The sequence below is a fragment of the Scyliorhinus canicula genome, chromosome 6 (assembly GCF_902713615.1).
Source record: "Scyliorhinus canicula chromosome 6, sScyCan1.1, whole genome shotgun sequence".
NCBI lineage: Eukaryota > Metazoa > Chordata > Chondrichthyes > Carcharhiniformes > Scyliorhinidae > Scyliorhinus > Scyliorhinus canicula.
Genome location: NC_052151.1, coordinates 183,110,304 through 183,136,931, shown reverse-complemented (window position 1 = coordinate 183,136,931; position 26,628 = coordinate 183,110,304). Strand labels below are relative to the sequence as shown.

Here is a 26,628-nt window from a genome sequence, read left to right as displayed (position 1 = left end):
CGCCCAGGGAACCACGCCTACCCAACGCGATGACATCAGAGAATCCAGCTCCGTGACGTCTGACGCAAAGACGTTGGGCACGTATTCGGTCGTGGGGTCCTGATTGCCGGTGGCCGCCATGGGCGAGAGTGAGCGGTTGGTGTTGGATGAGTTTCTCAGCCGGCTATACCAATGCGGTAAGCGCGCCCTGGCACTGAGATATGAGGGGAAGCGCCACGGGGTGAGGAAGGGAAGGGATAGGAAGGAAATTGTCTTGGCTTTCGGCTTCGTCACCTCTTCCCCCCCCCCCCCAAAGCCACACTATAGCAAGGCTGCTGGGGGTGGTGTAAAGGACAGTTACCAACTTCCACTCAATTTAGGAGCCGAGGCTGGAGAAACTGGATTGAGGTGGACAAGAATTTGACAGGGTTGGAGAAGATGGACAAAGAAAAGCTGTTTGATGGTGCAAAGGGCCAGGATTATGGTTTGGTGCAGGGGATGTGATAAAGATCCTTTTTCACTCAGCTGGAACTCACTGTCCATGAGGGTGAGTGAATGACCTGAGGAAGAAACTAGATGGGCACTTGAGGGAAATAAGCTTGTGGAACTACTGCGATATAGGAGGGAGGGGGAATCGGCATTGATTAGATTGATCTGCAGAGAGGCTAAAGTGGATTGGATTTAAAGGACTGAATTTTTAAAAATTAGTTTACGGGATGTGAGCGTCACCGGTTAGGCCAGCATTTATTGTCCATCCCTAGTTGCCCTTCAGAAGGTGGTGGCGAGTTGCCTTCTTAAACCGCTCCAAACTTTGAGGTGGAGGTATACCCGTGCTGTTAGGGAGGGAGTTCCAGGATGTTGCCCCAATAGCAGTGAAGGAGCCGTGATGTATTTCCAAGTCAGGGTGGTGAGTGACTTGTCTTGTCCTTCTAGATGGTGTGGTTGTGGGTTTGGAAGGTTCTGTCTGAGGAACGTTGGTGAGTTACTGCAGTGCATCTTGTAGATGGTGCACAAAGCTGCCACTGTTTGTCAGTGGTGGAGGGTTTGAATATTTCTGGAAGGAGGAGCAATCACACTGGCTGCTTTGTCCTGGATGGTGTTTTTTTTTTATAAATTTAGAATATCCAATTCATTTTTTCCAATTAAGGGGCAATTTAACGTGGCCAATCCACCTAACGTGCACATCTTTGGGTTGTGGGGGTGAAACCCACGCAGACACGGGGAGAATGTGCAAACTCCTCACAGACAGTGACCCAGGGCCGGGATCCGAACCCGGGTCCTCAGCGCCGTAGGCAGCAATGCTAACCACTGTGCCACCGTGCCGCCCCGTCCTGGATGGTGTTGAGCTTTTCTTTTAAATTTTATAAATTTAGAGTACCCAATTCATTTTTCCAATTATGGGGCAATGTAACGTGGCCAATCCACCTATCCTGCACATCCTTGGGATGTGGGGATGAAACCCACCCAAACACGGGGAGAATGTGCAAACTTCACACAGACAGTGACCCAGAGCCGGGATCGAACCTGGGACCTCAGCGCTGCGAGGCAGCAGTGCTAACCACTGTGCCACCGTGCTTCCCCCGGTGTTGAGCATCTTGAGTGTTGTTGGAGCTGCACTCATCCAGGCAAGTAGAGAGTATTTCATTACACTCCTGACTTGTGCCTTGTAGATGGTGGACAGTCTTTGGGGGGGGGGGGGGGGGGGGGGTCAGGAGGTGAGTTACTTACCGTAGGCTTCCTAGTCTTTGACCTGCCCTGGTAGCCACAGTATTAATGTGGCTGGTCCAGTTCAGTTTCTGATCAATGGTAACTCCCATGATGTTGTTTGTGGGAGATTCAGCGTGGTAATGCCATTGAATGTTATGGGGCAGTGGTTAGGTCCTCTCTTGTAGGAGATGGCCATTGCCTGGCACTTGTGTGGCATGACTGTACCTTGCCACTTGTTAGCCCAAGCCTGGATATTGTCCAGATGTTGAAGCATTTGGACATGGACTGCTTCAGTGTCTGAGGAGTCACAAATGGTGCTGAACATTGTGCAGTCATCTGCAAACATCCCCACATCTGATCTCATTGATGAAGCAGCAGAAGATGGTTGGGCCTAGGACCCTGAGGAACTCCTTCAATTATGTCCTGGAGCCGAGATGATTGACCTCCAATCACCACAACCAACTTCCTTTATGCCATGTATGATTCCAACCAATGGAGTGTCCCCCCCCCCCCCCCGTCCCCCCCCCCCCCCGAGTCCCAGTAACTTCAGTTTAGCTAGGGCTCCTTGATGCCACGCTCGGTCAAATGCTGGATAAAAGCAAATTACTGCGGATGCTGGAATCTGAAACCAAAGAGAAAATGCTGGAAAATCTCAGCAGGTCTGGCAGCATCTGTAAGGAGAGAAAAGAGCTAACGTTTCGAATCCAGATGTCCCTTTGTCAAAGCTTTGTCAGTGTTGCAGCTGTACTGGATCAGCTTGGCTAGGGGTGCAGCAAGTTCTGGAGCACAGGTTCCATTGCCGGGATATTGTCAGGGCCCAGAAACTTTGCAATATCCAGTGCCTTCATCGTTTCTTGATATCACGTGGACTGAATCGTGTTGTCTGAAGACTGACATCTGTGATGCTGGGGACCTCTGGAGGAGACCGAGATGGATAGTTCATCTGGCACTTCTGGCTGAAGATTATTGCGAATGCTTCAGCCTTGCTCATTGCACATATGTGTTAGGCTCCTCCAGCATTGAGGATGGGGATATTTGTGGAGCCGCCTCCTCCAGTGAGTTGTCTAATTGTCCATCACCATTCATGACTGATGTGGCAGCTACAGAGCTTAGATCTGATGCATTTGTTGTGGAATCGCTTAGCTCTGTCTATTACTTTCTGTTTGGCACACAAGTACTCCTGTGTTGTATGTTCAGCAGGCCAACACCTCATTTTTAGGTATGTCTGGTGTTGCTCCTGGCATGCTCTCCCGCACTCTTCATTGAACCAGGGTTGATCTCCTGGTTTAGTGGTAACGGTAGAGTGGGGGATATGCCGGGCCATGAGGGTGCAGATTTTGGTTGAATCCAATTCTACTGCTACTGATGGCCGGCAGCGTCTCATGGATGCCCAGTCTTGAGTTGCTAGATCTGTTCAAAGCCTATCCATTTAGCACGATGGTAGTGCCACAGCAACACGATGGATGGCATCTTCAATGTGAAGGTGGGACTTTGTCTGCACAAGGACTGTGCTGTTGGGCAGCATGGCGGCACAGTGGTTAGCACTGCTGTCTCACGGTGCCGAGGTCCCAGGTACGATCCTGACTCTGGGTCACTCTCCGTGTAGAGTTTGCACATTCTCCCCGTGTTTGCGTGGGTTTCGCCCCCACAACCCAAAAGATGTGCAGGATAGGTGGATTGGCCATGCTAAATTGCCCCTTAATTGGAAACAATTAATTGAGTACTCAAAATTTTTTTTTTTTTTTTTTTTTAAAAAGGACTGTGCTGTGGTCACTTCTACCGATACTGTCATGGACAGATGCATCTGAAGCAGGCAGATTGGTGAGGATGAGGTCAAGTATGTTTTTCCCTCTTGTTGGTTCCCTCACCACCTGCTGCAGTCCCAGTCTAGCAGCTTTGTCCCGCTGCAGACGGCCAGCTCGGTCTGTGATGGTACTCTTGGTGATGGACAATGAAGTCCCCCACCCAGAGCATATTCTGTGCCCTTGCCACCCTCAGTGCTTCCTCCAATGTTCAACATGGAGGAGAACTGATTCATCAGCTGATGGTGACCGGTACGTGATAATCAGCAGGAGGTTTCCTTGCCCATGTTTAACCTGAAGCCATGAGACTTCATGGGGTCCAGAGTGGATGTTGAGGACTCCTAGGGTAATTCCTGCCTGACTGAATACCACTGTGCCGCCACCTCTGCTGGGTCTGTTCTGCCGGTGAGACAGGACATAACCAGGAATGGTGATAGTGGTGTCTGGGACATTGTCTGTAAGGTATGATTCTGTGAGTGTGACTATGTCAGGCTGTTGTTTAACTAGTCTGTGAGACAGCTCTCTCAAGTTTGGCACAAGCCCTCAGATGTTATAAGGAGGACTTTGCAGGGTCGGCAGGGCTGGATTTGCCGTTTGTCGTTTCTGGTGCCTGGTTCGATGCTGGGTGGTCCATCCGTTTCATTCCTTTTTTGTGTTTTTGTAATGGTTGAATACAACTGAATAGCTTGCTGGGCCATTTATGAGTTAACCACATTGCTGTGGGTTTGGAGTCACATGTAGGCTAGAGCAGATAAGGATAACAGATTTCCTTCCCTAAAGGACATTAGTGAACCAGATGGGTTTTTACAACAATCGACAATGGTTTCATGGTCAACATTAGACTCTTAATTCCAGACATTTTATTTTTATTTTCTTTATTTAAAAAATAAATTTAGAGTACCCAATGATTCTTTTTTCAAGGGGCAATTTAGCGTGGCCAATCCACCTAACCTGCACATCTTTGGGTTGTGGGGGTGAAACCCACGTAGACATAGGGAGAATGTACAAACTCCACACGGACAGTGACCCAGGGCCAGGATTCGAACCCGGGTCCTCAGCGCCACAGTCCCAGTGTTAACCACTGCATCACATGCCACCCCAACATTTTAATGAGTTTAAATTCCATTACCTGCCATGATAGGATTCAAACCTGGGTCCCCAGATCATAATCCTGAGTCTCTGGATTACCAGTCCAGCGAAAACACCACTATGCCATCGCTTGCCCATTAATGGCCTTCTCCTGTGTCATGGCGACTCTGACATATTGGCAGGGCTCTCTTGCTCCAACGGGTTAGGACAGAAGAGGCCTCAGTTTAACATCTCACCTGAAAGACAGCCTCTAATAGTACGACATTCCATCAGTATGTGTACTGCCATGGCCTGGAATATGAGAATAAGCTTCGGGAGTGAGACTTTTGTTCATGATTTGTAACTGGGGTTGGATAGGAGGGGAGAGCTGCCACCGATCCATGGCCCAAGTACCAAAGTGCTTCACCATAAGTGGGTAACTTAGTGAAGCTTAATCCTTGTGTGCATTTGGGGGAACTGCAGAGCTATTTTGTTTGAAGCCTCTTTGAATGGTATTTTCAAAATTGACTATTACAGGAGAAGCTTCAGTGAGTGAACTGAAGGATAAGGGAGGAAAAATAAAGCTGAAAGGGAGAATAAAGCAAAAGAAGAATGAAGAGCAAACACTTTGCCCAGAGGTCCAGTCTGTGCCTTGCAGCACTACACAAGCCAGAACAAGTGACTCGCTTGCAAAGTCAGCAGCAAGCTCACTACACAGGACTCCAAAGTGTCTCGTCAAGCTGCGTGCTGAACTTCTCGATTCTGTGGATGACTGTGCAGTGCAGGCAGAAACAAAGGGAGCGAAAGTCCCCAGTGATGGGATTGTCAACATCAGTGGAAAGAAGGCAGTAGAAGTCATAACCTTTACTGGATCTCGCAAGAGAAAGAAACCGATTGTAGAAGAAGACAAAGTAAGCTTCTGAATTTATATAATTCCAATAAGACATCTCTTAAAAATACTGGGCAATCCTCGCCTCCTCCGATTTAACTTAGTAATACACTGGAAGCTATTATGGCCATGCTACACGGGTTGTCTAGTACTGTTAACCTGTTCCTGTGCGTTTATTTTCTCTCTCTCTCTTTCTTTCTTGAGTGCCAATTGTTTCCTGTCTGTCTTTTGCTATTTTTGCCTGCTTTAAATGGTACATCTGCACCAGTACAAAAGAGATACCTAACTAGGTTTTCAGAAGAAGATTTGAAGGAATGTGAGATCGTTTGCTTATCCTCTGGGCAGGTTCACTCATTGATGTCTGTCTTGTCTAATCTTAGCCAATGCTTCCTGGCGTTGTGGATTGCCAAGTTGTTGAGTTACTGATTGCAGCATGATATGGACCATTGTATGGCACCAGCTAGCAAGACAGCTGTGCCTGGGTCCATGTGCAGTCCTTGTGTCGCAGCATATCATGCACTACTTTATGCTGATGAGACAAAATTCTTTATGGTTTGTGTTTTAGGAGATCCTTGTGCTGCATGGAAATGAGAGAAAATAGAAATGACACATGGCTTCTGTTGTGCTTCTCTAACTTGACCTTCAATTACTTACCCAACAACCTTGTTGGTGGCTGGTTTCCCTCAAGGGTAAAATGGTTGACATTGACAAGGTTTCTGGGCCCACTAAATATATGATCTAATTTTCTCTCCCTGTTTCACTCACCATCCTGCCACCTCTCCTCATTCTCCTCCCATCTCCATCATTTACTATCTCCGTCATTTAAGTTTTTGTTTACACATTTTGAGGGAAGAAGGTTTACACTTTTAAATCTGATGTGATCATTATTGCAATGGTGGACTTAATTGCATTGATGCATTTAATTTTTGAATTAATTGATTTATATTTTCACATGTTCAGGTGGAGGAAACTGTTGAGCAGAACAATACGAAACAAAAAGTATTTAACCTGGCAAGGGTAAGACTTGTATCAGCTCCTTTTCTAGAACACAGACTTCATTAGAGCATTGTTCTCCGCAGAAACACAATGATATGCAACTCTATGTTCTGACCCTAATAATTTGGAGGGGGGGGGGGGGGGGTGCAGGGAACAGATGAAGTAAGGAGGAGAATTTATTTTAACACAAAAAAAAGGGGCTGGTTTAGCTCACTCGGCTAAATCGCTGGCTTTTAAAGCAGGCCAGCAGCACGGTTCGATTCCCGTACCAGCCTCCCCGGACAGGCGCCGGAATGTGGCGACTAGGGGCTTTTCACAGTAACTTCATTGAAGCCTACTCGTGACAATAAGCGATTTTCATTTTTAATTTTCATTTCATTTTCATTCATTTTTCAAATATTTTTCTTATCTGGAATTCACTGCCTGAAAGGGTGGTGAAGCAGATTGAATAACTTCAAACGGAAATTTGCAAAAGAAAATAATTGCCAGGCTATGAGGAAAGAGCAGAGGTTTGAGACTACATAGTATAGTGGGTTTAACAGTATCTTTTTGTGCTGTATGATTCTACCATGGCTAACGGACAGAGGAGATAAAAAAAACGTCCAGCTTGCAAACAGTCTCCAAAAACATATCGCAATCCACGCAGTTTGACATATATTCCACCATCTCCCTCCCCCAAACTCACTGGCGGCAAACAAGGGGACAGAACATCCTCCACCTTACAAAGAACTCCCCTGATTCTCTGAGAGCAAACTTAACTTTTTCCAATTTGAGAAACTTCGCCACATCTGCCAACTATGGCGACACACTCAATGTATGCATTGACCTCCACCCCAGTAGAATTCACCGCTGGGCATTCAGAGTGGTTAAGGACGCAATATCTGCCCCCAACCCTCCAGATCTCAGGCCTTTCCACCTAATGGATCTTCACACCTTGCAATTCCAGGCGCCGCTTCACCCGCTCCAAAGCTCTGCAAAGAGGGGCCACTGCTCCTTCAATTGCCTTGTACCAATTCTCTTGCATCTCTAGCCGATGCTGCCAGAGTTCTCCCTTGATCAACACCATCAACAGGCAGTGGGATGGACGACCACGAGGCTCCTGACTCCATAGAACCATAGAATTCCTACAGTGTGGAGGCCATTTGGTACATCGAATTTGCACTGGCCCTTTGAAAGAGCACCCCTCCTCGGCCCACTTCCCACCCTATCCACGTAACCCCACCTAACCTGCACATCTTTGGACTGTGGGAGGAAATGGGAGCACCCGGAGGAAATCCACGCAGACGGGGAGAAAATGAAAACTCACCAAAGGTCCAAATTGAATCCGGGTCCCTGGCACTGAGGCAGCAGCGCTAATCACTGTGTTACCCCTTCTAATTCATCGTCTAAATTTTACAGACAAAAAACCTGTACAAATGATTTAGAAAGCAACATGTCTCTATGATTGAAACATAAACAAAATACCACAGATGCTGGATATACTACAAAATATGCTGGAAATACTCGTCAGGTTGGGCTGTATCGGTAGACTGGAACAGATTTGACATTTCAGGTTGGGATGACCTCTCATCAGAATTTGAGAGTTAAGAGGGAGAGGAGTCCACTGCTAAAGCTCCATTCTTCAGCATGTTACTGAGCGAGGTTTCTGTCCCTTTCCCATGGCCTATGGTCAGTATTCCCAACCAGGGAAACTGGGTGCAGAGTTGGCCACGATTCCTCTCATTATTTACATGATTTAGGGTAATGAAGAAGCAGGCAGCATTTTTGAAGGAAGGAAAATTTAAGTGGGCGCAGGCTTCCTTGTTCCATTTTCCCACTCTCTCTATATTCAACTTAGGATGGTATCCTGAAGAAAAACCCCCACCTTTTTCTTCAGACGTAATTACCACAAATATTCCCTTGGACGTAGGCGCTGCTACTTTGCTGTTCAGGGAAAGCGTAATTCTATTGAAATTCTCAGGGTGTTCAAATCTATTACTGTTTGCATTGTGGTTAAGCTGGAGATATATATATATGGCAATGCTAGCTAACTTGTATTCATGATAATAAAAGGAATCACACTCCCTTCAATCTGATGTGGGGCAGAGCACGACCATTTTTGTCTCTGACAGTTGTCACTGTCAGAGTGGTTTGACCCAAAGCCACAGCTCTAATTAAGTACTCCTCCATGCCTTCTGTAACTGAACCACGCAGATGCTCCACCTCTGGAGCTGCCACCTTATTCGATTTCTGCTGGGTGTGGTAACCTGCTGACATTCCATTTTGGAGGAGAGTTCAACTTATTTTGCACAATCTCCAACAAAAGTGCCCATTATCTGGGCAGAAAGGGCCAAAACCAAAGTCTCCAAACAGGAGCCACCTTGTGTGCAACAGATCAGCTCATGGCTGCCACCACAAGTCTGCAATTGGCTTCTTAAGGTATGCCTGTGGGTGTGGTGCAGGGGTCATTTTGAATATGCATCCACTCTTTGGCTGCAAAACCTGCTTGCATCACACTCGTGTGGACAGCATTGTGCTTACTTGGTTTTATACTCCATGGTTGACTGGTTCACCCAGGTTCGCGCGAGAATGATAGTCATTTGGGGAAAAGCATGCCAGGCACTCGGAGATCATCATCCCAATGGGAATCACTGTCTCTCAGCAGGGAAAACAACATTCAAAATAAATAAAATGGAGGCTCACTGTTGATGCCTTTCTCTTTACAGGCCCGCTTGGAAGTGCACAGATTTGGCATCACGGGATACAAAAAAGAACGGCAAAGACTGTTTGAACAAGAGCGAGCTGTTATGCTTGGTGCTAGAGTATGTCACATCGATTACACTTTGTGAATAAGTATTTGTAAATAATTTGCTGTGGTTCCTAATATTAACTCTTTCCTCCTAGATACAGTTTGCCTCAGAGATTAATGTATTTATCTGTTGATTTTTGTTCTTCATCCAGTTTGTAGAATAGAGATGATGTGCCCTTTGCCCTGGCACTCCAACTTATCAAGCTCAGGCAGCTCTACCTGTTTATTTCTCCTCCTTGTTGCTTTGCCCTCCAGGAATTTCATGGGATTGGAGGTTTGGAAAGAGTTGTGGCCTCATTGGTAGATGAATCACAAATTAGACAGTAATGTATTTTAGTAATGACAACTTGAAATATGGGCAAATGAGAACATGGGTTTGAACTCTTTGTCACTATGTCCAGTTCTATAGTGGTAGACCATAGAGACAAAGCTTGCACAGGCCCCTGCCTCCACTCCCCCATTAGCCCCAGGGGTTATATATGCAAACCATAATTTCACTTACTCTATTAGCTGGGTTCAAGCCAGATGGGTGGTTGAGCACCTTTTCCAGGCTAACACTCCAATGCAATGCTGACGGTATGCTGCATTGTCAACACTCTCATCTTTTGGAAACGTTAAGCAGAGGCTGCATCTGCTCTCTCAGATGGATGCCACAGTACTACTCCCAAGAAAAGGAGGGAAAGGTCTCCCCAGTATTCTGTGTAATAGGATCCTACATATTAATGTATTCACTTGCGGGTTGGTTTAGCACAGTGGGCTAAGGCACCTGGTTTGTAATGCAGAACATGACCAGCAGCGCGGGTTCAATTCCCGTTCCAGCCTCCCCAAACAGGCACCAGAATGTGGCGACTAGGGGCTTTTCACAGTAACTTCATTGAAGCCTACTTGTGACAATAAGTGGTTATTATTATTTTTATTATTTTATTCATGCACATAATACAACAAAATGCTCTTCTGTAGGAAATTCACATGTAAATTGTGACTGTACTATCTTCGAATTTGAAAATCACAGCCTGATGTTTACAATTCTTTTACCATTTTGCTTCTGCTCCAGCCCCCAAAACGCGAATATGTAAATTACAAAAGTTACCAGGAAATGATGAAAAATAAAGCCGCGGTGAAACCTATGAGAATGGTTAGTATTGTTTTATCTGAGTACATTATTTCAGCTGGATTTTTTTAATGTTGAAAATTTGTCAGACATTTTTCTACTTGTGATATGAGCTTCAGAGCATAGTTAAATAACAACCCTTAGGATTTTGCTGATTTTAACTTATTGGTTAACATATTAGTACGAATAGAAGATTGGCTGGCTGGCAGAAAACTGAGTATGTGTAAATAGGTATTTTTCTGATTGTTAGTATGTGACAAGTGGAGTTACACAGGAGTCTGTTAGGGCCTTAACCATTTACAATTTGTATTAGTAACTCAGATGATGGGAGGCAAAGGCATGGTAGTTCAATTTACAGATGAGACAAAGTTGGTTGGAAAGTATTTTGTGAAGAGGATGTAAGGAGGTTGCAGACAGATATAGTTAGGTTGAGTGAGTGGGCGAAATCTGGCAGATGGAATATAATGTGGGAAAATGTGAAGTTGTTCAATTTGGCAGGAAGAATAAAAAAGCAGAGTATTACTTAAACAGAGAATGACTGCAGAATTCCATGGTGCAGAGGGATCTTGGTGTTCTGGTGCATGAGTCACAAAAAGTTAGTATGCAGATACAGCAAGTAAACAATAAGGTTAGTTGAATACTAATCTTTATTACAAGAGGAATTCAACATAAAGGTAAGGATGTTATGCTTCAGTTACACAGGCCGTTGGTGAGACCACCCTTTTTTTAATATAAATTTAGAGTACCCAATTCTTTTTTTCCCAATTAAGGGGAAATTTAGTGTGCCCAATTCACCTACTCTGCACATCTTTGGGTTGTGTGGGTGAGACCCATGCAAACACGGGGAGAATGTGTAAACTTCATACGGACAGTGACCCAGGGCTGGGATCGAACCCGAGTCCTCAACCCCGTGAGGCAGCAGTGCTAACCACTGCGCCACCGTGCCATCCTAGAGACCACTCTTGAATACTGTGCTGTTTTTGTTCTCCGTAGTTAATGAAGGATGTAAATGCATTGGAGGCACTTCAGAGGAGGCTTACTAGGTTGATAACTGGAATGAGTGAGTTGACTTATGAAGGATGATTGGACAGGTTCTGCTTGTTTCCACTGGAGTTGAGAAGATCCTCAACAAGGTGGATGTGGAAAGGATATTTCCTTTTGTGGATGAGTCCAGAACTAGGGGGCACTGTTTAAAATTCGGGGTCACCCTTTACCGGCAGAGATGGGAAATATTTTTTCTTAAGAGGGTTGTGTGACTCTGGAACTCTTCGTCTTAGAAGGCGGTGGAAGTAGGGTCATTAATATTTTAAAGACGGAGGTAGATACATTTTTGTTAGGCAAAGGAATCAAAGGTTCTTGGGGCTAAAATTTGAAACACAAACAGATCAGCCCTGATCTTATTGAAGCAGGATCGAGGAGCTAACAAGGCCTACCTCTGCTTCTATTTTGTATGATTTGTGCTGTTTATGGTTAAGTGCAACATATTTATTCACGCCTGAATTTCTAAATCTTTCCTTTCTCACTTTAGAACTCAAAATCCACACTTCCAAGGAGAAAGAAAGAAGAAAGGTGAGTTAATTATGAAACCAGTGGGTTGGGGGGGGGGGGGGGGTCAATCTTTAGTGCTCTTATTTCAAACTGTCTACTTCAGCCTCACTGTTTTCCTTCAAATTTTAATGTTTGTTGTCTGTGCGTCTCTTTAATTTTCATCCATGCTGGCCACACAGCCTCTCAAAGTTCATCTCACCTCATCCAAGAGATTCATCTCACCTCATCCAAGAAATTCATCTCACCTCATCCAAGAGATTCATCTCTTATTCCCTCGATTCCCACTGAACCACTGAAACTTCTCTCCCTCATGCCAATGCTAGCAGATATTTTAAATGGTTCACTCTCTATCTTCGGGCAGTATTGTCTCTCTTTCATAACAACCATTATAAACATGCTTACACAGATGCTCTGATAGCTGCCAGCTCTGCGTATATCTTGTTAGACTGTAAATTATTCCAGCTAAATATTCTGATGACCGAAGGTTTCGTAAAATTGTGAAACCCCATTCCCCTTCCCAACTATTAGCAGAAGGTGATGGTGAAAGAGCAGGGATATGGTTCCAAGACAGGATAATGTGTGACTCGGGAACTTTAAAGCCCTTGGTAAGTGGCTGGAGTGCATCTTGTAAGGTGGGACACACTGTTACCATTATGACCGGTTGTAGGGGGAGTAAATGTTTAAATTGGTGGATGGGGTGTCAATCAAGCGGGCTGCTTTGTTCTAGGTGGTTTCGGCCTTTGTTGGAGCTGCACGTATCGAGGCCAAGGTTAAATATTCGATCACACTCTTTTTTGTAGATTGTGGACAGGCTTTGGGAAGTCAGGAGGTGAATTACTTGTTGCAAAAGTCTTAGCTCTGGCCTCCTTTTGTGGACAGTGTTTGTATGGCTGGTCCAGTTAAATTTCTTATTAGTGGTGATCCTAGTGGTGCTGTAGTAATGCTGTTCAATATTAAGGCGAGATGTGTGTGTGTGTGTCGTCCAAGCTTGAGTGTTGTCCAAATGCTTCAGCCTCATCTTTTGCACTGTTGTGCTGAGCTCCGCTATCATTAAGAAAGGGGATATTTATGGAACAATCGCCTCCGGTAGGTTGTTTAATTATCCAAGTGATCTAATTGGTTGGTTGTGGGGATTACTTAGCTCTGTCTACAGCCTACTGCTTTGTTTAGCAAGCATGTAGTTCTGTGTCATAGGTTTTTGTGTATGCTTAATGCAGCTACCATGTTCTCCTGCACTCATTGAACCAGGATTGGTCCCCTGTTCTGTTGCGAGTGACAAAAATACAATGGTTTGAAGATGGGACTTCGTCCCCTGAAGGAGTGTAGTGCTTGTGGCTACCAATACGGTTATGGGCAGGTACACGAGGATGAGATCCAGTTGTTTTTTCCCCCCTCTTATTGGTCCTCTCACTGGCTGTTGCAGGCCTAGTCCAGCAGATATGTCTGTTTGGACTCAGCCCCCTTAAGATGTCACCCTTGGATTGTTGGGTATCACTCTTGTCTCTTAGTCAGACGCCCCCCTCCAGAGTTTTGAGCACACAATCAGGATTGACACTATAGTGCAATACTGAGGGAACACTTCACAGTTGGAGGTGTGATCTTTTGGATGGGATGCTCATCCAAACTGGTCTGCTCTGAGGAGCAGTGGGATGCTAAAACCAACAGATAATCTAGTCACTTTAAAAAAAAAATAAAAAAATTTAGAGTACCCAATTATTTCTTTTTCCAATTGAGGGGCAATTTAGTGTGGTCAATCCACCTAACCTGCAGATCTTTGGGTTGTGGGGGTGAAACCCACGCAGACATGGGGAGAATGTGCAAACTCCACACGGACAGTGGCCCAGAGCCGGGATTTGAACCCTGGTCCTCAGCCCCAGTCCCAGTGCTAACCACTGTGCCAGGCACCACCCTTGATAATCTGGTCACTGAACAATAATGTGATAAATGTGATCGTGCAATGCACAAATTGGCTGCCAAGTTTCTTACACTACACTTCGTGGGTTGTAAAACATTTTAGGATGACCGGCATTATATAAATGCAAGTTATTTCATATTCCGGGAATGTCAGTTTCTGCCCATTAAATGGTCTCCGCTCAGTCCGTTTGAAATTTTCATCACTTGCTTTGTGACCTCCACCCTCATGCTGTCCTGACCAGCCTTCCATTTTCCAAAAATGTTAGAACACAAGAATTAGGAGGAGTAAGCTAATCCAAAACTGCTACACCAAGTCCTGCTCATCCATCGCTTTCATTTTCATTGATGTACTAAAGTCTCAAATCTTATCCTTGACTCTGCCCCCATGAACTTTCTCTGAAATGTGCTTGATCCCTACTGTCCCTTGACCTTCATTCCTCACCAGCCATGTAACCTGGAATTCTCTTCCTAAAACACTTGGTTTTCCTACCTCTGTCCTCAAAAAAAAAATCGAACGAAAATGAACACCTGGAACAAGCTGATGGCCACCTTTCTAATCTTTTCTCCTTTGGTTTAGTGCGTATTTTATTGTTCTCTTGCGCCTCTGTGAAATCTCTTGGGATGCTCTTCTATATTAGTCACTCAGAAATGCATGTTTTTAAAAATAAATTTAGAGTTCCCAATTAAGGGGCAATTTAGCGTGGCCAATCCACCAACCCTGCACATCTTTGGGTTATGGGGTGAAACCCACGCAGACGCGGGGAGAATGTGCGAACTCCACACGGACAGTGACCCGGAGTCGGGATTCGAACTTGGATCCTCAGCGCTGTAGGCAGCAATGCTCAGAAATGCATGTTGATTAATTTGAGTTGATGAGACAATCCACCAAAAACCTCTGCTGGATAAAGAGTGACAAGTTGTGTGAAGAACTGACTTTAACCCCTCCAAAATTAACTTGTATTTGGTTTCTACAGGAGAAACAAGAGGTCCGAAATAATCCCTACTGGGCAGGTGGGACGATTTAAAAATGGAACGCTGATTCTCAGTGACAATGACATCAAGAGAATCAAAACCAGAACCAAGCCAAAACATGTGTAAATGTTTTGCAATTTCTAAAAATCAGTTTTATTTTAGTCACAAAATAAATGTTTCTTTGGTCAGAATTCCGCTCAGTTGGTCTGTTTTTGTTGCACTGTTTGGTTGAGGGGCTACCTCTTCAACTAATTTTGGTGAGCTTAAAGTTGTTAAGTGTGGGATTTAATTTTTGTTTCACCTCCAGTCAATGGGATCAAACCACCTCCAGTTCAGACAGTTTTGAATAAGCTTTGTTTTGGAAACAGTAAAAATTGGAAAGAATCAAGAGTGTGGATGAATAAGAACTGAGAAAATCTTACTCACAAAGCAGGTTCATCCGATCATCCAAATTGAATGTAATCATCAGGAACTGTAAGCTGAAAATCTGCCCATACTTTCATTAGCAGAGGGAATGTAGACTTCAATCACTCAAAATAGCTTCCTGGAATAAATTGAGCTGGGCTCTTTATTGAAGTGCAGAAAATAACAACCAAACCACAGGGTCCTGAGCTAGGAGAGGTTAAAGAACCTAGGAGTGTTTAATCAAGAACTTGTTTGCACATGACTACTTTTCAGAGAATGCTGACCACCCAAGACGTCAAAACAACTAAATGGATCATTGTGGGGGGCAATTGAGAATTCATCTTTGGGATAAGACAATGGTCTTTCAATCCCTGTTTTCCTGACCATTACATCTCTGGAAATGTCCTACTTTGTAAATCTTAATTCTGCAATGAAACTTGAGTCGATGTGAATTGTAACAACCAGATTTATTCAATTAACATTTATACAGACTACACACTATTTTTGGCACATCAACATGCAACTATAAGTATACAAGACAGACAGTTTCTATGTTTATGTAATACCTAGTTTGAGAGCATTGAGTAGACTAACAGAATATTATGTATAAAAACGGAAATTAATATCAAACCATCCATCATACATAAAAAAGGGAGTTCTGAGGAAATATCCACTAATCGCAACAAAAAGAATCAGCGGACCAGCCGCAAAGGTTCCTGATGACTGGATTCTCATTTAACAAGATTTTAATACAATAGATGGAATCCTTAGTGGAGAGAGCTCATTGGTTTCTAACTTCAGTGTGACTTGGAGCATCCTCAAGTCAATGAAGGTAAAATACAAAACTACTACTGAATTGTACTTTGTTAAAAAGACAATTATTGTGCTCTCTCAGTTTCAGGAATTTCCATCTGCATGGGAGGGTATTTCATGAATGTCCTAGCTGCCTCAGACGTTATTTGTGCAAGAGGCTTTTACTCAGTTTGACGGCAACTTCATTCTGCACCTCCAAATCTATAGTTTCTATGCCGCAGAGTTGCAATTTAAAGCTGCATCAAACAATATATTATAAATACTTTGTTTTAAAAAACACATTCCACTTCAGAAAGTGAAAAATAAATATAATTTGAATGTGCTTAAATCACTGACCATTTCAATGAAAGAAAGAAGTGAAAATGGTACATCCAGATAGTTAAGTTGTTTGAGAGAAGCACGAGTCCATGTTGGCAGATGACCCTCACACAGGCAGTGCTTAACCAGCTTCCAACTTGAGATTAAAGTGTATACAGTTACACTTTGTCAAGATGAACATCAAAGAAGATAATCAAATTAACATGTAAATGTTATTCTAAAAAGTAAACATGCAGGAAGTACTGTACATGCTACACTGTACAGGGCACATGATTGTGGATAACAAACATCAAGAGTTAAGGACATGGTCCAGTACTTTTAATAGGGAGCAAGCTATGCACTTTTAAAGAAGAGTCTTCTAAGTCACTGCATTTAACTTAGCTAATATGATCATTTGTCATTATATTCTACCTAAATTATTTCATTATGAATATTGGGACTTTTCCAAAAGGAAGCATATGGTTAGAGTTTCAGCAAAGTGCCTGTGTGAATTCAGCATCCAGCATGTAAATTGCTGATTTCATTTGGGGGAAATTCTGAGTGGGGACGTTATTGCATCCAATCTAATTTTTCAGATGGAGCAATTTTAAGCTCTTTAATTAACATTTCGAAACGTAAAAAAAACCGGTGCCACATAGTTTTAACAGCTGTAGTTGAGACAGGTTATCTTATACTCAAGGTCAATAAGCATAGGCAGGGAGTTGCCAGAACTTCCACTGTATCTGAAACCTGGTATTACTAAGCCTGCCAGTGAATAGATATTTTCCTCTTTCACCATGAGACTACTATAAACCTAGTTTAAAAATGGTAACGTTTAAATAAACATAAATAACCAGCACCGTTATCGGTGCAACACTTTTGTAATACTTAACAGTTAAAATGCTAAAATAAACATTCCTTATTAAAATCTGGCATTTTAAACAAGTACCAATAAGAGACCAGCTGTAAATGCCTATAGCTAAATGCTTAAGGTGCATATTACAAGAAAAGAAAAAGGGGAAATGATACTAGTGAACAGTAAAGAGTTATTAAACCTTTACCTAAATGAGAATGCATCGGAATATTATCGATTTATCATCCTCCATTCATATTTGAGCTGTACCCACAACTGGGTGACTGCAAGGAATTAACAATAGTCAACATTAACACTAACTGAAATCCGTAAAGATTCCAGTTGCATTTGTATAATACTGCTTCATTAATAGATTACACTATTACATAAAACTTTGCATTACAATCTTTATAATTTGAGTTTAGCAAACACCATTGTATAGTAAACATGTTCAGAGAAGTGTGTATTCATCATTATAAAGGCTGGCAGTGGTTCAGCTGGTAAACAATGCCACTGCACCTGTTGGTGCTGTCTATCCTGCTGCACAACGTGCCTTTTATTTTAAAAACAGTTAATACGGATTACAAATAGTTTGTAAATACATAAAATGGTCTGCTCATAATTTATAACAATACATTAAAAACACTTTGTTACAAAATAAATTGCAATATTAAAAATTTGACAATTTTACTTGTTTAAAAATCTTACGTTTTCATACTCGTCAATGAAGAGTTTAGCAGCCCTGCTTTAAGGAAATTGCATTTTAAAATAGGTTCACAAAATGAACTCTCTTCATGGAGAATAAAATTTAAAAACCTACATTTTGTGATTTCTGCATTCAAGTCAGTCAATAATTTATTTTGTGTAAGCGGGAAAGGTTTCTGGTGAGGAGCCACGACCTAATGCTTTGGATTGCTAGCTCGTCACACTTCTCATGTAAATAATACTTTGCTGCAACCAGTTTGAAAATTGCAGTTTAACCACACCATTAATTTTATGTTAAAGTGCCGAGGGGAAAAAATCTTCACAAGAAAGGATTTCAAAAAACAATTGTAGAGAATTATCCTGGTGTTTAACTGATGAGTTTCTCATCAATTAATCACTGTGGACTTCATTCACACAATATCCACTGAAGTTCAATACATTCTCAAGGTATGGCCAAAATGGTAAAATAAAGGGTTCTGAACCTCACAGGAACTTCATTCTTCAAATTATGGAATCGGAGAATAAAATGTTACAACACAGGCCATTCTGCCCATCATGTGTGTGCTGATTCTCTGAAAGAGATTGAGATTTAGTCATATTCTCCTCGTTTAAATTTTCACCCATTTCCCTTTTAATAGCTTTTATGGACCTGCTTCCACCACTTATTCTGATTATTCTAACACTTTCCTGCATAAGGAAATGACTCCTACCCTTTGTTCCACCACTCGAATCTTTTACCCTCTCCCTTTGTTCTATGACTCACAATTTCTATTTTATAAATTTAGAGTAGCCAATTATTTTTCTTTTCCAATTAAGGGGCAATTTAGCGTGGCCAATTAACCTAACCAGCACATCTTTGGGTTGTGGGGGTGAAACCCACGCAGACATGGGGAGAATGTGAAAACTCCACACAGTGACCCAGGGCCGAGTTTCAAACCCGGGTCCTCAGCGCCGCAGTCCCAGTGCTAACCACTGTGCCACATGCTGCCCTCCTTTACCCTCTCTTTACCTACTCACAGACCACAGAAATAGTTCTTCCTATTAACTTAACCTTTCATATTTATAAACTCCTCTCAAATATCCTCTTAACTTCTTTTTGTTCCAATGGAAAAAAAAACTCTTGTATTCCTCCTACCCAATGCCTCTCATCCCTGGTATGACCCTAATGAATCTTTAAGGCACCAAAACTGGACACAATGTTCCAGTTGTGGCCTAAACAATGATTTTTGTTGTTATACTCTATAATCCCTATTTATAAAAACTACGATCCTGTATATATACTATATTTCCAGCTTTATCCAGGCCAACATTTATACTTCAACCCACACCTGAAATGAAGAAGATCTGGTCATTTATCTTATGTGGGAGCATGCTGTGCACAAATTGGCTACATTTCGAACACGTTAAAAGTAATTAATTTGTTTAATGTTAGGATGCTTGGAAGTTGTGAAAGGGCTGTACAATGCATGCCTTTCTTTATAGTCCTATTTTTGATGGATGGCCTGCTAACACCACTGAGTTGTAAATTTGTTTTTGTAGTGGGGGAGGGGTGTGTTGAAAATCACAAGTACAAAGCTTTCAGGGCATTATGATTATGGGGGGCTTCATTGCTTCCCTCATGAGGTAGTGAGGTGCTCGTTGTGACCCAGGATCATGCTATCATTTAATCGATATAGGTCAGCAAAGGAATACTCCAGATTTCAAGGTCCATGCAGCTGACTTTTGAGGGTACCCGCTGAATTTGAGGGAAACTCAGGAGCAGACATGTGAATTGCTAATTTAAGATAGCAGCCACACCAAGGGGGGGGGGGGGGGGGGGGGGGGGTAGGTCGTCAAACTTGCTGTGAATAGTTTCACTGTACAGATATTCTTTAATTACTGTTAGAGGACTAATCAGTGGAAGGCTGTGAAATTTCCAGTGGCCATCCACCAAATATGGGGGAATATCCTGAATATTTAATAAATAGTTCAATAATTTGGTTATCAGAAATCTAGCAAAGTGGACAAATTGACTCAATGACGAATCCCCTTCCTGCAGGGAGGCAAGTTCAAATGGGTACTACTCAATTCCAGGGCGTTTGTGAACCTCCACTTCTGAGTTGAGTGATCTTGGTTCTTTCTGATCTAATTGTACAAGGTATCCTGGAGATCGGAGGAATGGCTCGTTTCTGGCAAAGGGAAAAAAAAACATTCTGCTAAATTCGTCTCCTGTTGTTTCACATGCAACAATTCAGAGATAACTGTTGCTATCAGACAAAAAAACAGGAAGATGATACAAAAGGTGTCAAGGCTTTGGGGTCATTCCTAGAAGTAATTCCGCACTATATGAAGACCACGCGTGACTTTGCAGCAGGTCTAAACTGAGTTTAATGATGAACCATAGCATTTGAATCTGAAGTGCCATTGAGATTACAGGTCAGGACACTCTTTGGATCATTTTTCTCTCTCTGGTAAACAACATTTGCTTTTATATAAACAGCCACCTTGCACAGCAAGATCCCACAAATAGCAATGAAATCAACGAATGACCAGTCATTCTGTTCTTTTAGCTGTACTGGGTTTAAGGAGGAGCGTTGACCTTCCTGCTCTAGGTTCATCATCACATCCATGGCCTCACCAGTATTGGACTGGGTTATTCACACAAATGCGGATTAAACTCACAATTTACTAACTCACAAATAAAGCTGTAACTCACTGTGAAAGCTGACACACTCATTCAACAGCTCTTCATTAACTTATAAGCAGAATTGCTCCAATATGAGGAATATGCATTTCAAACTTTTAGCACAAAGCTATTCATAATTTGATTTACAAGGTGCTGTCTTGTTGGCAGAAAAAATAAATCCTAAAGAATAAAGTGCAGTGAATATTTCCTTTTGTTTTTGCACATCTCCACAAATTCAGTTTTAAAATAGACAATCATCAACAGAATTCTGCAGATTAACCTTAAAGGGATTAGAATTTGCACTGTCCGCCAAAAGGATGACATTTCCCACACAAAAAAAAGATCTCACCAAGTGTAGGGTACGCTACACATACAAAACATCAATGTTAAGGCAGTTGACTAGCTGCCATGGCCGAGTACTTCCTCAAAGTGGGGAACTTGCAGGTTTTAGCTGCATCACCTGGCAAATGAAGCACAGGCAAACCGTTTGGTGGGTTGTGGAGGGAATGTTGCTTCTTGGAAATTGGTCAAGGTGTAGAATACACCACATAGTTTTCCCGATCTCCTGTCTCAACCTTGCATAAGTGACTGTCTCTGCTCTTTTTCCAGGGTTTCCATTAATGTTCTGCAGGAAATGGTAAGAACTCCTGTGAAAAATCTGCCCCTCGGGTCTTTAGAATGCAGACTTATCATGGCCATGACAGTATTATTATTTACACAACGTCTGATCACCTTGGCGAACGGTGACAATTTTTACTTAAAATTTTTACATAATTCTATTTAAAACCTTTTTCTAAATTTTGAACATCACTAAATTAAATAGTGCCACCAAAGTGCATAATTAAGGAAATATCCACAAACATTGGAAAATTCTGTCACCTATACATGCAAAGCAACAATCTTCCACAGCACTTTAAACACTTCTGGTGTTTGCTACCTTTGGAACTGAACAAAATGATACATTAGCAAAACGGACGCTAGCACTATCACAAAACAGATCTATTAAATTTACAACCTTCAACATTTAGCTTACATCATACAGATTTGCAAGACTTTTCTTGCATATTATTTTCCATAAACTCTCTTCCCATATTGTAACTACTTTATATATCAAACTGAAAAAGAAATAAGTGCATTGATTTTGGTGCAAAAATGTTTCAATCTGAATTTTAAATTTCATGAAAGTCCTTTAGATCACTCGCAGACCAAGACTAGGCAGGGAGATACAAGGTGTTTGTTCACTCTGATCTGCACCAGCCTCTAGAAGATGCTCAGCAGACGCACAGGTCAATTTGCCCTTTCACATGTGCCTTCTTCTCAACTCCTGGAGAATCTGCACCTGGTTTGGGATTTTCCTATTCAGCTGCATTAACACCAATGTCCTCCATCAATGAAAATACTTATATTGGCAAAGGCAAAAAAGAGGATACCACCTCAGCAATCAGAAAAGTGAATTAAGATTACATAGATCAATGATGCACGGATGTCAGTACAGACAAGCATAAAGCTGGTTCATTAATTTAATAACCAGCTAAATCTATTTTGGCAAAAGTCAAAGTAACTATGTCACAGTTTGCACTGAAGAAGTGCAGGCTGTGTATCTTCAGAAACCATAGTTCTGGCATTCAAACAGAATCAACTTTTTAAATATTTGCTTTTCATTAAAGAGATAATGTGAACACAATATTATTTGATTATTTATAGTTCTTGATCATTAAAGGGAAATGGGAGAGAGGCATCACAAGCTGCCTGCTGAAATTGAAGGTTACCCCAAACATGTTTGGAAAAAAATAATTTCCCCTCCTATTTCCTCCACAAAAGTCCCTATCACCCCATCCCATGTACAACCTCTATACATACACTTTGCCCTGGTCTCAAGGACTGTGCTCTGGTAGGCATTCTTTCCTCCCATCTCCGCTCCTGGGCCAGCCTCTGGGATACTAAATTATGTGATTACGGGAAGGACAGTGTACACAGACAACCCTCTTCTTTTCTAGACTGTCTCTGTTTTATTTCTCCGAGATAAACCTTTGCTACGGGATTTTTATCTTTACTGCACTGCCTCATTTTAAAAGAGGGCACATGTGATTTTCCTTCAGGTTTTTACTGAAGGAGGAAGGCAGACTGAATTCGCCTGTAGTGTAAACACCACTGGCTGGGCATATATTTGTTAGGAAGTTATTCTAGGTAGTCACTGAGGACATCACTAGCTGTTGTCAATCAGCTGTGCACAGACGCATTCAGCAAGTCCTCGATGCACTGGTTGCTGTGGCAAACTGGTTAATCATCTGCTTCATGGATAGCGTGCAGCATGCCAGGGCACTGCCATTTTATAGAATGGCAGGACTCCCCAAAGTGCACAGAATCTTTCCACAGAAACCCTACAGTGCAGAAGGAGGCCATTCGCCCCATCGAATCTGCACCAACACTCCAAAAGAACACTCTACCGAGGCCCACTCTCCTGCCTTAGCCCCGTAACCCCACCTAACCTGCACATCTGTGGACCATGGGAGGAAACCGGAGCACAGTCACTCAAAGCTGGAATCGAAGCAAAGTCCCTGGTGGTGTGAGGCAGCAGGGCTAACTAACTAACCAGGCCAAATGCTAGTGTCCCAGGTCTGTACATCAACCGATGTGCACTTGTTTCATTTGGTTGAATTTTTTCAATTATCCGGTTTGATTTTGAAGTACAGGAATAGCTCGCCATTTAAATAATGTCTCTTGCTACCAAAAAGAAAGTAATTCCTTTTATCCAATTACGTCCAACCAGTTTTCATGTTGTACACCTGAAAAAATATTATGGTCTCACAATCTGAGGTACATTTTTTGATAAAAAGGTAACAGTTAGAGATTGTTGTACGACTGCTACTTACAAAGTTTTTTTGCTATGAAACAGGAGCCCATTTAGTCATAAATAACCCTACTAGCTTTTCTAACATAAGTGAGAATACATGCCATTAAAAACTGTTAGTAATGAAAACAGTTCTGAATGTTACTCTGCTGAAATGTTCTCGAGTGTCATGGCTCACTAATGTGATGTAACTGAGGTTTAGTTGTTATTACAGGAATTGTAGTTTTTATTTTAAGGTTTTCTGATCAGTTTTCTACATATGGGATTGGGAGTTTTGGAATAAATATTTTATACGTGGACAGACTGCCTGTTTCTTTGTAGTCAATACTTAGACTTGCTGTTGGGACTACAGGATAATGAGGATTTTCCTTGTTTGATATGATTTGGAACTTCCAATCCTGTATGCAGAGTCACCTGTTGGAAGAAAAATGCATTTTAAAACATGGCCCCAGTAAATTCAGGAGGAAGTGCGCGTGCACGAGGAAGGGAGGGAGAGCATGCGCAAGGGAGGAAAAAAGCAGGCGTGTGAGGAAGCGCTATGAGGGAGGGAGGGCGAGAGTGCGCGTGGGAGGAAATGAGTGCTGTCAGGGAAGGAGGAAGAGTGAGAGCATATGAGGGAGGAAGAGAGTGCGGGTGGGAGGGAGGAAGAGAGTGCGGGTGGGAGGGAGGAAGAGAGTGCGGGTGGGAGGGAGGAAGAGAGTGCGGGGTGGGAGGGAGGAAGAGAGTGCAGGTGTGAGAGAGGAAGAGAGTGCGGGTGGGAGGGAGGAAGAGAGTGCGGGTGGGAGGGAGGAAGAGAGTGCGGGTGTGAGAGAGGAAGAGAGTGCGGGTGGGCGGCGGAAGAGAGTGCTGGTGGCAGGGAGGAAGAGAGTGCGGGGGTGGGAGGGAGGAAGAGAGTGCGGGGATTGGAGGGAGGAAGAGAGTGTGTGTGTTGGAGGGAGGAAGAGAGTGCGGGTGGGAGGGAGGAAGAGAGTGCGGGTGGGAGGGAGGGAGAGAGTGTGGGTGGGAGGGAGGAAAAGAGTGCGGGGGGTTGGAGGGAGGAAGAGAGTGTGGGTGGGAGGGAAAAAGAGTGCGGGTGGGCGAGCGGAAGAGAGTGCGGGTGGGAGGGAGGAAGAGAGTGCAGGTGGGAGGGAGGAAGAGAGTGCGGGGGTGGGAGGGAGGAAGAGAGTGTGGGTGGGAGGGAAGAAGAGAGTGCGGGTGGAAGGGAGGGAGTGCGGGAGGAAGGAAGAGAGTGCGGGAGGGAGGAAGAGAGTGCGGGTGGGAGGGAGGGAGAGTGTGCAGGGGTGGGAGGGAGGAAGAGAGTGTGGGTGGGAAGGGAGGGAGTGCGGGTGGGAGGGAGGGAGTGCGGGTGGGAGGGAGGGAGTGCGGGTGGGAGGGACGAAGAGAGTGCGGGTGGGAGGGAAGAAGAGAGTGCGGGTGGGATGGAGGGAGAGAGTGCGGGTGGGAGGAGGAGAGAGTGCGGGTGGGAGGGAGGAAGAGACTGCGGGTGGGCGAGCGGAAGAGAGTGCAGGGTGGGAGGGAGGAAGACAGAGCGGGTGGGAGGGAGGGAGAGAGTGCGGGTGGGAGGGAGGAGAGAGTGCGGGTGGGAGGGAGGAAGAGAGTGCGGGGGTGGGAGGGAGGAAGAGAGTGCGGGTGGGAGGGAGGAAGAGAGTGCAGGTGGGCGAGCGGAAGAGAGAGCGGGTGGGAGGGAGGAAGACAGTGCGGGTGGGTGGAAGGGAGGGAGTGCGGGTGGGAGGGAGGGGAGTGCGGGGTGGGGGAGGGAGGGAGTGCGGGGTGGGAGGTACGAAGAGAGTGCGGGGTGGGAGGGAAGAAGAGAAGTGCGGGTGGGATGGAGGGAGAGAGTGCGGGTGGGAGGGGAGGAATAGAGTGCGGGGGTGGGAGGGAGGAAGAGACTTGCGGGTGGGCGAGCGGAAGAGAGTGCGGTGGGAGGGAGAGACAGTGCGGGTGGGGGGAGGGGTAAACAGTGGCGGGTGGGAGGGAGGAAGAGAGTGCGGGTGGGAGGGAGGAAGAGAGTGCGGGTGGGAGGGAGGGAGTGCGGGTGGGAGGGAGGAGTGCGGGTGAGGGAGGGAGTGCGGGTGGGAGGGAGGGAGTGCGGGTGGGAGGGAGGGAGTGCGGGTGGAAGGGAGGGAGTGCGGGTGGACGGGAGGAAGAGAGTGCAGGTGGGAGGGAGGAAGAGAGTGCGGGTGGGAGGGTGGAAGAGAGTGCGGGTGGGCGGGAGGGAGTGCGGGGTGGGAGGGAGGAAGAGAGTGCGGGTGGGAGAGAGGAAGAGAGTGCGGGTGGGAGGGAGGAAGAGTGCGGGGGTGGAGGGAGGAAGAGTGCGGGTGGGAGGAGGAAGAGAGTGCGGGGTGGAGGGAGGAAGAGAGTGCGGGAGGGAGGAAGAGAGTGCGGGTGGGAGGGAGGAAGAGAGTGCAGGTGGGCGAGCGGAAGAGAGAGCGGGTGGGAGGGAGGAAGACAGTGCGGGGGAGGGAGGAAGACAGTGCGGGTGGGAGGGAGGAAGAGAGTGCGGGTGGGAGGGAGGAAGAGAGTGCGGGTGGGAGGGAGGAAGAGAGTGCGGGGGTAGGAGGGGAAGAGAGTGCGGGTGGGAGGGAGGAAGAGAGTGCGGGTGGGAGGGATGGAGTGCGGGTGGGAGGGAGGGAGTGCGGGCGGGCGGGAGGGAGTGCGGGTGGGCGGGAGGAAGAGAGTGCGGGTGGGATGGAGGAAGAGAGTGCGGGTGGGATGGAGGGAGAGAGTGTGGGTGGGAGGGAGTGCGGGTGGGTGGGAGGAAGAGAGTGCGGGTGGGATGGAGGGAGAGAGTGCGGGTGGGAGGGAGGAAGAGAGTGCGTGGGAGGGAGAGAGTGCGGGTGGGAGGGAGGGAGTGCGGAGGGAGGGAGTGCGGAGGGAGGGAGGAGTGGTGCGTGGGTGGGGGGAGGGAGTGCGGGTGGGCGGGAGGAAGAGAGTGCAGGTGAGAGGGAGGAAGAGAGTGCAGGGGGGAGGGAGGAAGAGAGTGCGGGTGGGCGGGAGGGAGTGCGGGGGTAAAGGAGGAGAGAGTGCGGGTGGGAGAGGAAGAAGTGCGGTGGAGGGAGAGAGTGCGTGGGTGGGAGGGAGGGAGTGCGGGTGGGAGGAAGGAAGAGAGTGCGGGTGGGAGGGAGGAAGAGAGTGCGGGTGGGAGGAAGAGAGTGCGGGTGGGAGAAGGAAGAGAGTGCTGGTGGAGGAGGAGAGATAGTGCGTGTGGGAGGGAGGAAGAGAGTGCGGGTGGGAGGGAGGAAGAGAGTGCGGGTGGGAGGGAGGA

General features: G+C 45.0%; 1 protein-coding gene across 2 annotated transcripts; it reads left to right on the top strand.

Moving 5' to 3' along the window:
- Positions 1-14,965, top strand: c6h1orf131 (chromosome 6 C1orf131 homolog). 2 transcript variants are annotated; one of them, XM_038800602.1, is made up of 7 exons: positions 1-176; positions 5,094-5,467; positions 6,406-6,462; positions 9,147-9,242; positions 10,284-10,364; positions 11,869-11,909; positions 14,777-14,965. In XM_038800602.1, the coding sequence occupies exons 1-7, from the start codon at positions 119-121 to the stop codon at positions 14,898-14,900; spliced, it is 831 nt and encodes a 276-aa protein (XP_038656530.1). In that variant the 5' UTR covers positions 1-118; the 3' UTR covers positions 14,901-14,965. The 2 variants fall into 2 exon arrangements, with proteins under 2 accessions (XP_038656530.1, XP_038656531.1); XM_038800603.1 differs by lacking the exon at positions 10,284-10,364.
- Positions 14,966-26,628: the final 11,663 nt, after the last annotated feature.